This window comes from Prosopis cineraria, unplaced genomic scaffold, assembly GCF_029017545.1.
Source record: "Prosopis cineraria cultivar Desert tree isolate PC_DT_omini unplaced genomic scaffold, ASM2901754v1 PC12, whole genome shotgun sequence".
Lineage (NCBI taxonomy): Eukaryota > Viridiplantae > Streptophyta > Magnoliopsida > Fabales > Fabaceae > Prosopis > Prosopis cineraria.
Window position 1 is genome coordinate 35665083 of NW_026555343.1, and position 12776 is coordinate 35677858.

Consider the following 12776-nt stretch of genomic DNA (forward strand, 5'->3'; position numbering starts at 1 on the left):
TTAAGGTCTATAGTGCTATTAGATATAAAGTTTAGAAAAATAATTTGCTTATTTACTCATAAATTATTAGTAAGTACTTTTTAAGAATTGTTTGAACTATATATACAAGACTTATTCAATTTTTTTTTTTGGTAAACATTGGAAACCGACTCTTTTAAATCAAGTAGTAAGCAAAGACAGTTAATTTTAATTTGAAAACCAAGGTAATTAAATGATCAAAAGTTACTTCTCGCAAATTACCCTTGTTGTCGCTTATGCAGGCTTCTCAAAAAAGAAACGTTATTTAAAAAGAAACTTGAATTGACAAACCTTATGTCAAAAATTTTAAAAGCAATAAATAACTTTTATTCCTAATTTTTCTCTAATTATCAATTTAGTCATTGAACTTTGATTCAATATAATTCAATCCTTATAGTTAATTAAATTAAGAAATTATAAGGATTCAGTATTATTGAGAAGTCAAAAAATTATAAAGACCAAGTTATTCCAGGAAAAAAAATTCATAGGGATTGAATTATTTCAATTCAAAGTTCAAGAATTAATTGATAATTATGAATAAATTCATGGACTAAAAGTTATATTTTTTTATTTTAAAAATTTTAATCATTGTTAAAGACCAAAAATAATCATAAGTTTTGATGGCTCTAAAATTTTAGGAAAATTAAATGATTTTGATATAAAATTTCATAAAATTTTATAGCACATTTCAAAATTTAAAAAAATTGTCTTTAATAAGAATTTAAAAATAATTAAATTTCATAAATTACATTAAATACCTTTAATGTAATTTTACCAAGTTTGCGTTTGTAAATTTAATTTAATTGGTAATATATTTTTTTATTTTACTGTTACTAAATTCTTAGATTTGGTAATAATTTTTTTTTGAAATTATATATATATATATATATATATTAAGCCCTCGAAACATGATATCCAGTGTTAGTCTTTGAATTAAAGTATTATTGAATCACGAATTTTTATATTTTTTTAAGTAATTGATTAAGTTTGAGTCTTTGAGATGTAGTTAACTACCCCTCATTTTTTTTCTTTCTAAATCATCACCTCACTATCTGATTGAGAATAGTTATATGTGTGGGCGCACTGAAATAATTGATCAAAGGCAAGAAACATTGCATGTACATACTTTCTTCTCATGCAAACGTGCCTATCTGATAATTAATTAGAAATTTGTTCGTGTCTGGGAAAAAAAAAAACAAAAAGACCAACATGTGCATTATTCATTAGTATATATAATTGAAGGTGGGGGACCATATATGAGAAGTGTTGATGAACAGTGAGTTTCTGTAGTTGAATGTGAATTTTTTTATTTTTTATTTTTTTGGGTTGAGACAGAAAATGACAAAATGATATAATTAGTGGGCTGCTTTTAGTTGGTAAAGGCGTGTGTGTTTGTGGACATCATAATTGAGTTTACATGCACTCATTTGAAGTGTTATTTGTTAAGCATCAGCTCAAATGCTTGCCGACTTAATTAAGTTAATCCATATTTGATTATTTATTTGAGACTAAACCCTACACGCTTTGTTCAGAATGATTATTTTGAACTTTACTCTACATTGTTATAAAACATTTCTAAATATCTCACTGAAAACTAATAAAAAATAGTTAATGAGTTTTAATAGAGATAATATTAAAAATATTATTAATACCACATTAAGTATTTTTTATTCAGGATCAAAAGATTATTTTAGAAGGGCACCTTATAATAGAGACCGGAGGAAGATTACTATGTTCTAGTCTCAAGGTCCGTTTGATTTTCAGTTAATATCTCCAAAAGAACTTTTGAAATGGATTTTGGATCTAGATATTGGTTCCCAATTTTTTCAAGAAGTTATTTAAAAAACCCTTTTTAGATGTTGTTGAATGTGTTTTTTGGCCAACTTAATTAAAATAATAGAGCTTTTTGTAAAGTGAATTGAAAAGTAAAATATTATTTGACAATACTATCTCAAGTTTGATTTTTTATTTTTAAAAAAAAAATTAATTCATTAAAACTAAATTATCATTTAAATAATAATAATAATTAGATATCAAATTTTTAATATTATAAATTAAATAATTAATCATGTTAATTTTTAAGGTTAAGGTAAAATTTTGCTTTTAAACTATTCTTTAAGGAACAATATTGCCCCTAAACTATTCATCGTAGTAATATTACCCCTAAACTAATCAAATTGAAGCAAATGTTACCCTGTCATTAAAACATCCATTATTGTAGCTAGTAGGACTCACTTCTCATGAGTTAAAGTGCAGGTTTGCCTTAAACTATTTTCAAAGGAGCAATATTATCCTCACCATTTAAAAATCATAAAATTAAATAAAAAAAATTATAATAATATAAAATGTAATATTAAATAAATAATAAAAAAAATATAAACTATAATTTAAAACTTGTCAAATATAAATGAATCTTGATTGATTAGATATGAATAGACTCAAAGTATCTATATTTACACCTATAACTATCGATATCTTTATAAAAAATAATCTCAAATCATATTTTAGACATATAAATGTTTAAAAAATTGACTTTTAGTAGAATCTAATTTTATATTTTTATATTTTTAAAAAATTTGTAAGCTTTTTTAATATTTTATTTTAAAACCGTCCAATTTTTTAAAAACTACTCTAGGTCCTAATTCAACTTTGATTTGCGGTTTAATAGTGGCATAACTCTTATCCAATTCAGCTCAATCAAGAAAATTATTTTTAGTCCAAATCGAGTCGTTAATGATGGCTTCAGTCGATAGTTATAGGTACAAATGTATATACTTTGACTCTACTCATATCTAATTTAACCAAGATTCACTTATATTTAACAAGTTATAAAATTATAATTTATAATATTCTTAATTTATGATATTTTATTAACATACTATAAATTTTTTTCTTATATTTATTTTATATATACATTTAATATTATCATAATTTTATATTTATATATACCACATTTAATATTATTGTAATTTTATTTTTATTTAATTTTATAATTTTTAAATGGTGAGAAAATATTACTCCTTTAAGAATAGTTTATGAGCAAAATTACACATTAACTCATAAAAAGTAGGTCCCACTAGCTACAATAATGGACATTTTAACAGAGAGGGCAATATTACTCTGATTTGATTAGTTTAGGGACAACGTTACTTTTCTAAAAATAATTTGAGGGTAAAATTACACATTAATCCTAATTTTTAGCATTAACGTATAATAGAAGTTACAAATCTTCATCACATTTTTTAAAATTACAAATTAAAAAAGGTATGAATAATTAGAGATCAAATTTTTAGTATTATAAATCAAATTTATGTTATTTAAAATCTTTATCATATTTTTAAATATTTCAAATGTATTATATTTGTATAATAAAAATTACAAATAATCATAATCAATATTTTTTGGTAATTGTACATTCAAAAGCACATTTTACTATCATAATTCAAATAATTTTCAATTTATCAAATTAACTTTTAAAAAAATATATCTAAAATAAATTTTATTACAACAACTAACTTTTACTAAATTAATTTTTCCTAAATGAACTTTCAAGTTTAACAAATAAACTTTTAACAAATTAAAAATCAAATACATACTTAAATGTAGAAGTTAGTGATAAGTTTGGTTCAAATCTAAAGGCTAAGCCTGACTGGCTATTTGGTTTTTGGTTCATCAAAAATCAAGGGTAACATAGTCAGTTCAAAAGTTAGTTATACATTTGACTCTCTCATTAATACTTTATCCTTAAATTTGCTTTTCAAAAAACTACTACATGCATGTTTGGTTTTTTTGTTGACCAAAAGTTAGTTTGTCAAAATTTTATTTGACAAAAATCAGCCTAGTAAAAGTCAATTATCATAAATTTATATTTAAATATATTTTTTTAAAAGTTAATTTGGTAAATTGAAAGTTGTTTAGATTATATATAGTAAAAATGCTTTTAAATGTATAATTATCAAAAAGCACATTAATTTATAATATTTGTAATTTTTGTTATACATATGTAATACATTAGAAAATTTTAAAAATGTGATAAAATTTTCAAATAACATAAATTTGATATGTTAAATCATAAGAATAAGACATATAATATTGATATATTAGAAAAATTATATAATAAATAGTTTCAATATATATTAATATTAAAAACTAACATGATTAATTGTTTAATTTTTTGGTTATAAATTAATTATTTAATTTATAATATATAATCTGGTCTCTAGATTCAAGTGAAAACAAGCATGTAATATATACTTTAAGAAGGTGCTGACACGCAAGAAAGTCAAAAATTGGAGCTCAAGCTAATGGATGCGAAGGAATAAAGGCAATATGGTGGATTAAAAATTACAACACTATAAAGTCATATGAAAAACTTCAATTATGTGAGTCTTCAAATTCACTTTCAATGACATTCAAAAAGTTAATTTATCCAATCATAAAACTAAACAAGCAAGTTAAAAGTTGATTCTTCAAACAAGCTCTAATTGTAAGATTTCAATCTTCTTTATTTTACATATTTATTATTTTTTTAAACTAACTATTTTCATTGCAAACATTAATGTATGCAAATCAATAGAGATAGGTTCCAGTGTAGTAAATGATTAAAATGAGAGGTATTTTAGAAAACTAACACACATTTTTTTATAATAGCTAACTTGACTAATTTTCTTAATTTGTATGAATTAATTATCTATATATTGTCCTATTTATATAACAGGGAGAGAAGAATTCTTTGGCTATATTTGTAAGACATATCATTGATTTTTTATCATAATTTACTGCTTTTCCCTCTATTAAATATTGATGAGAGAAAATATATCATTAAAGTATTTATATTTTTTACCAACATTAAAGTAGTGTATTAATATGAATGAAATTGAAAATTTCTTAAATTTTTGGATAGAACCAATAAGTTTGAAGTTTTCTTTGATGATTTGATAAAATATATTGAAAGTGACTTATAAATAAAACTCAAAAAAGTATTTTATTAGTTTCTTTTTATAAAATAAAATTACTTAATTTATATATACTAATAATAAAACAATTTTCTTAACAAATTATCAATGGGTTGGGTTTAGGGGAAGGGACTAATCCTTCACAATATAGTGAACTAAATCTTCATTAAAAGATGTGCTCATATTTAGCGCCCAACTGTATTCCAAACAAACTACCTCTAATAAAAGAATGCATGCATGTGAGCAATTGAAAAAATAATAATTTTGAATAATTTATATTGTAATTTTTTTTCATCTTTCTACTTCCACCCTCAATTAATCCTTATTGCTTTTCGACATGGACAAATATTTTTAAGGAGAACAATAACTAGGTCCCAAAATACTAAATAATGACAATTAGATATCCAACAAATTTTTTACAAAATGAATTGTAAATATCAATTCAAACAATTATAAACAAAAATTTATGTTATAATATTAGAGTTATATTTGATAGTTAAATACTTATTTACAAATAAAATTCCTAGATTTATGATAATATAGATTGGTATTTTTAACTAATTTTTTTAAAAAAATTAAGGACTTAACTTCATTAATTTTTGTTCTAAGAACCAACTATCATTCTCCCATCTTTTTATTCATTGATTAGAGGAATTTAAAAAAGTTAATTAAAATGTCTTTACATAGTAGTATATACTCCCTCTGTCCCTATGTATAAAATGTTTTTAACTAAATTATTCAAATCAATAAAAGTTAGTTATCTAATCAAAAGCACAGTAATATTTCAATTTTACTTCTAATTATTGTAAATAAAAAATAAATCTCTTTTTTCAAAATAAATTAATAAAAGTACTTATTTTTTCTCTTTTCAATTTAATAAGGGTGTTATGGTTCACTCATTAAAAAATATGCTAACAATCTCTTATATTTAGGAATGAAAAAAAGTTCAAAAAAATTCTTATATATAGAGATGGAGGGAGTGTAGAAACATCATAGTTAGGAGTGGGGAGATGGTAGTATTAACTAGCCATGGTAGTCCACCATTGAACCAAAAAACCATATTTTAATACATTGAATCAACATAAGCTTGAAAGAGAGTTAGGTATTATACTAGGAGAGATACCTACATTTAATGCCAAATCATACCTCAAACAAGATAAAACTTGTATGCAATTAAAAAAGAAAAATAAAAAGAGTGAGGTATTTTGACATGCCTATCATATGTATCTTTCTCTTCTTAGCTCTCCACCAATGCTCTAAATTCACCTGAAGAGAAACTAAGTCAAAGAATAACACACTGTGTGAAAGTTAGAATCGACCAAGATTTGAAAATTGAAGTTAAGGTAAATGTTTATGACAGTGACGAATTTATGTTGAGATAACTTTTTTTTTATATACGTTAGTTTAACAAATTGAAACTTGTTTGGATGGTGTGATTCAAAAACAAGTTTAAAGTATAATAACAAAAAGGACATAAATTTTATTATATTTATTTTTTATGACTAATTTGAACTTTGTAGAAAATAATGTTAAAGTTTAAATTACAATTTTTTAAAAAAAAGGTAGAATAAAAAAACTTTAAAAGGTACAATTTTTTACAAAAATGCCCTAAAAGTTTTTTTTGAAGGAGCGGTGAGTACCTTTACAATTTCGAAGGAGCAACGATGCCCTAGAAGTATAAAAAATAAAGCAATGTCGGCCTACTCTGTTAACAGACCAGCATTGACTAACGAATTGCCAAAATGGCATGAAGACTTAATTTGAAAGGTGACATTATTTTTATTTTGAACCCTAAAATGAAGAAAAAGGGTCACAAACAAAGACAAATGCAAGGAGGTGTAGATGAGGACTTTAAATCTCATATAGCATTGTTGAATAAAGGAGAAAAGTCAAGATGTGCTAGGGCAAGAATGATTTTGGGGCAAGTGAGCTCAGATTCCTATCGAGCTATGAAAGAAAGGACAAAGTAGAGATTCAGTGTTGACTTTTAGTTATGAAATCGAATCTTGCTAAATAGACATATATGAGGGTGACTTTTTTATATGCCTCTTCACAGTGAAATTGCATTGTAGCCCTTGACTTAGTGCTCCATTTTGTCTTAATCTAGGATAATTAATGTAAATGGAAAACCATAATATGGTGGACTAGTCATATGTAGATGATTTATTAAAGGAATTTGAAGAAAAAGAAAAGGCTCGAATGAGAGGGGATACAAGACAATCACTGAAGAGATTAAAGCGCATGATCCATAATGTTTTAAAAATAAAGTTGGAGGGAATCAAGGAAATGAAGGTAAGGAATCCCAAATAGAGAAAATGAATATAAAGCCAATGTTAAGGAAATCATGAACATAGAGACATTATCTATTTAGCTACCACCAGGGTATGAGTCAGATAATGTGATCATTAGTGCAGAGGAATTAGTTAACATTAAGGGGATGAGTTTAAAGCTAGTTTGGAGGGTGTTAAGATGAAGAGAATAAGAAAGCATTTGTAGATAGGGAGGAAGCTCATGTTTAGAATGAAAAAACATCTCTTGAGACTGATGTAAAGTTGTTGGTGATGATAATGGGGAGAATGATGGTCTAAGTCTGAGTGATTTTGAAAGTAAGCTATTAAACAATGGGGATAAGGACTTTAATTTTAGAGGGAATGATGAAAATGGTTCTGAAGAGGATGATGACAGTAGATATGAGGAGGAGAAATTGGATAATAATTTAGGCCCAATAAATGATGATGGGCCTTTAGTGGATGAGAAGGACCTCAAGATGAAGGCAAATCCTTTTTTATAGTTGGTCAAACATTTGCACAAAAGCAAGATGTTCTTACAACTATTGATAAGTATGCCATAAATGTAGGGGTTAAGTTGAAGCTCATTAAAAGTGAGCCTCTAAAGTTAAGGTTGCATGAGTGAAGACTTGTCCTTTTCAACTATATGTATCCAAAGATGGAAGAAACCCAAGCCTAAAGCTAAAAACCCTATGCTTAGAGCATAGATGTTATGGATTTTCAAGAACTCAAGAGCTTCAGCATAGTAGCTAGCTTTTACTTTAGGAGGAAGGTGTAAGAGAGACCTTAATACAAAATTAATTAGTGACATGAAGAAGGATGTTAACGAAGACTTGAAGTTGTATGTTAGCATTTTCAAGTATAAAAAGGCCAAAAGAATGATTATGCAAGAAATGGAAGGGAATTATAAGGATGAGTTCAATAATCTCAAGAAATGGAGGTATCTAGTTAAGTACTTTCATGTCTATTATGTTTATATTTGATGTCTCTTATGCTCTTACAGTATTTTGTTGATTTATCGGAGGGGTATAAAGCTAGTTGCAGGCCTATAATTGGTCTTGATGGGAACTTTTTGAAAGGCAATGCTCATGGGATGATCTTGACAGCTACCGATATGGATGTTGATGATGCTATATACCTAATCACCTTTAGTCTCATAAAAAAAGAGAACACTATAATTGAAGGTGGTTTCTTCTATGATTACAAAAGTCATTAGATCTTGAAGATAGAGGTCATATAATAATCATGTCCGACATGTAAAAGGTTTAACTTACTCACATTGTACATTATTTTGTTAACCTTTAATCTTTAAAGATAACTAATTAATGGTTCGGTATAAGGATTGATAGTGGCTCTTCATGAGGTATTACCTGAGGCTAAGCATAGACTATATTCCAAATATGTCTACGCTACTTGGAGCAAGTAATAGAGAGGGAGGTATGTTAATAAAGAAATTATTTGCCTATACATGGAGCACATTTGATGAGCAATTTAAGGACAACTTGAAGCAACTTGGAGCACTTAACAAGAAGACTGTAAAGGTAATTATCTCTTATCCTCCATAAGCATGGCTAAAGGCTTATTTTAGTAATAGGTGTGTGTCTTAGAAAGTTGATAACAATATAAGTGAAAGTCTCAATACATGGTTTGATAACTTTGGGTATGTTTAATGGGATTAGATTGAAGTTTATGGCTAGGTAGGTTGAGGCTGGAAAAAATGTGAGCAAATAGAATGATAACTTTAGCCCTCAATGTGTAGAATTATTTAATACAAATAGAGACTTAAGTAGTATGAGTTGTAGGGTTTTCTTTAATGGAGGTGAAAGGTATGAGATAACTAAGAGAGATTACTAGCATACTGTGTATCTAAATCTAAAAAAAATGCACTTGTAAGGTATGAGATTTGACTGATATCCCATACCAGCATGCTATTTGTGCATTTTACCATGCTAAGATCAACCCATCTATTCAAATATCTAGGTATTATCACATAGACACCTAGCTAGCTAGTTATAGTACAAAGTTTATTAAGAGACTTGAGAACATGGAACCACCTCAATTGTGTAACATGCTAAGTAGGCTAAAGAGAAAGAGGGTCAGGAACAAGGAAGCTAAGAGGAGAAAGAAGTCAGGTACTTTAAGTCAAAACCTACATTTTGCAAGTAGAAAAGACATGCCTCCACCAAGGCCTAAAATTAAGTAAGAGAAGATAGCATGGCAAATGTATGATATGCCACCAAGAAGGACACAATAAGGTGACATGCAAAGATGTAATCACTTAACTTGACTATTTTGTTTTAATGATTTTTGTTAATAACTTGTGATATGTGAATATGTGGATACCTCAATCAAGCAATACCTCTTCCAAGAAAAAGAAGACTAGCCAAGGTTCTAAGATACTAGCCTCTTAACCACCTGAGAGCTAAATAACTCAAGAGTCTCAAGCTAATGCAAGACCACGTGGAGGAAGGGCATTCTATAAGGCTAGAACTAAGAATGGCATAGGAATTATGGTTGACCCAAATATTAGAAAGACAGTGTATAAGTGGTGCCTTTATTGCTCATGTTGCAGTTTTGTTCTATATGCAATGTTATTCATTTGTCTTGTATTTTGATTTGTGAAATCTTTTTGTGTAGTATGGTATTAGAGGTTGTTATCAATAAGGGTACTATAAAAGAGTATATTCATCATAGTGCTGACCCAGATACTAGGTTTCCTATCCCTAATGAGAGGAAAATGTGAAGGGAAACCATCTCTAGTAGTTCATAGCAAGGATCGAATCAAAGGTATAGGAAGATAAAATCACAAGGTGATGGAAGCACTGTACATGTACTCCACTAAGCTCATGTGTAAAGGAAACCAAGCAATTACAAGGTCAATGCTTGAAGCTCAAAAGGAAAGGATGATTGGAAAGAAGAAAGCCAATACTAGTAGAGGACTTTAAGCTTCATGTCTTTTTTTTTTTTAATGTTCGCACTTACAATTGTTTTGTAGCCATATTGTATGATGGAACACATAATCAAGCCACTTGTCTTTTCTTTTGTAGCCCTCTCGTATGACACAATGCATGTATATGGCAGATCAATATATGGCTGCCTTTTCTTTTAAATATTTTGTAACTTGAAAATATGCTTAATTAGAGTACTTCATGGCAAAATATGACTACCTTCTTGCATACTCTTGTTGCATTAAATTAGTGATATGATTAGTTTATGGTAGATTTGTATATGTCTACTATAATAAGATCTTTCATAAAGAGAATGCAATTAGATCCATTTAACATTGGTCCACAACTATCACATACAACCTCTTAAACATACTTTCTATTTGGAATTAATATACCTAATATACCCATTAAATACAATCTCCTAAATAAATTTACAAATGAAAAAAACCTAGCTCAAAAGCAGCATAACCATATACCAACTTTAGTTTCTTCTTCAATAAACGAATATGGATTTAATTCCTTTTGCTTTTATTCTAAATTTTCTCCACATCAAGCTCACTATTGTCATGTAATTTGCTATGCCTTTCATTCCTATCATACAGCTTATCAACATGAGCAACCAGCTCGTTGATCACCTCCCTTGACCTCTTACCCATTTCATCATCATGCCAAAAGAAAAACCCGCAACCTCTCCCCATAAATCACCCAAAATTAACAATGGAATATGAACAAGCAAGGATGAAAAAGATTGAATACTCACCTAGTAAAATTTTAAGCAGCCATAAAATCTCCTACCTAGATTTGAAAACTAAAGTTAAGGTAAACGTTTATGAATGTAACGGATTTATGTTGCAATACCTTCTTTTTTATAAGTCAGTTTGACAAATTAAAACTTATCTGAATGATATAATTCAAAAGTCAGTTTAGGTGTATAATGATAAAAAAGACATAAATTTTATGATATATATATTTTTGTCATTAATTTGAACATTTTAGAAAATAATATTAAACTTTAAATTACAATTTTTTTAAAACAGGACAATAAAAAATATAAAATAAATCGAAAATTAAAAAATCTTAAATTTTAATACACAGAATGGAATGATAAATTACAAAACATTCAATTCTAAAAAACTAAAATAAATTGATAAATTACAAAATATTTTTTACAAAAAGCTAAAACAAGATGATAAATTCTAAAATATTAAATTCTAATTTTTTTAACAAATTGATAATATTGTATAACTAATCATGTCTCATCCAATTTAATCTCTAATTATTACTGTAATGTAATGCCTAGAAAAGAGCCTCATTTATTAAAGAAAAAGAACAAAAGAAGATGATGGGTCTTGGTGTGGATCTCATTAGATCATCCCATTTAATGGGCCCCAAGAAAAGAGTTGCTACCCAAAGTAAATCAAATAATCCAACTCTCAGTTGAGATGCAAAACAAACGCAACTGAAACTATTTATCTCCCGCATTCCCATTTCCAAATATCACGTCTTTCTCCTCAAAATACTTGTTAAGCATGAAACCCTAACCAAGTTTGAGATACTAATATCATAATATTATAGTCCATTGTCATTAAATCATTCCTTTAATTTCCTTTAACCATGTTGACCCTACTGAGCTTGAAATTCCTCATAATTAAGATTATTGCACTGAAAAAAGTTTGAGAAAATCTTAGGATAGTTGGGTGGGTGATTGACTCAATTGCATTGTTGGTGAAGAGAAAGCGAAGAAGAAGACCTCACATGCAACAAAAGCAACAGAAGTTTCACGCACTCAAGCCATGATCTGGTTTTAACGTGCTTAAACCAAACAACACATCGGATGCAACAAAAGACACTGACATACGGCAATTTTTGTTGCTCATTGTTGTGTCTTTTTTTCTTTCTTATTTTCTTGCTTTATTTTTAATTTTTTTTTAAGTCCAATTCAAATTGGATATTTGTAGTCTCCTCTTTTACGTAGCTTTGTTAGCTCCAAGTAGTTCAATTAAAATAATACTGATCGATAATTTAACTGGCATTTTTAATCACCATCAATAATTCAATATTAATATACACACACACTATAAATATAGATAATATAGTGCCAAGAAAAGTTAATCTAATTAATAAGAACCCAATTCATATTTTTGTCTAATGTCATATTATCTCTCCAAATCTCAAGACACTAAGACCACTTTCAACTAAATTACTCCTTCCATCCTAAATTATAAAGCACTTTTGAAGGATTTTTTACTCTAAAATATAAGATATTTTTTATATTAAGGTTTCATTAAATGCAGTAATTTTAATATTATCCTTTCTCTCTTTATAATTAATTTTTATCTCTTCTCTTTTTAATATATTAAATTATGGACATTTTTAAAAATTTATATTTTTATTTTGAAAATATAAATTGTTAAGTGCATTTTATTAGATTTATTGATATGTGATATTTTATCTAAAAGTGTCTTAGAATTTAAAATAGAATAAGAACTACATATATAAAAGAGAGTTTTTTTTTTTTTTTTTTGCCAAATCCATTTATAAGGTTCAAGAATGTAGCATTTGACGCT

General features: G+C 27.2%; 1 protein-coding gene across 1 annotated transcript in view; it reads left to right on the plus strand.

Moving 5' to 3' along the window:
• LOC129289289 (glycerol kinase-like) overlaps positions 1–8477 on the plus strand; it is a 16641-nt gene extending 8164 nt beyond the window's left edge. The window contains exons 5-6 of the mRNA XM_054926065.1: positions 7526–7746; positions 8265–8477. Coding sequence (XP_054782040.1) covers positions 7526–7746; positions 8265–8477 — 434 coding nt within the window. The remainder of the gene's footprint in view (positions 1–7525; positions 7747–8264) is intronic.
• Positions 8478–12776: the final 4299 nt, after the last annotated feature.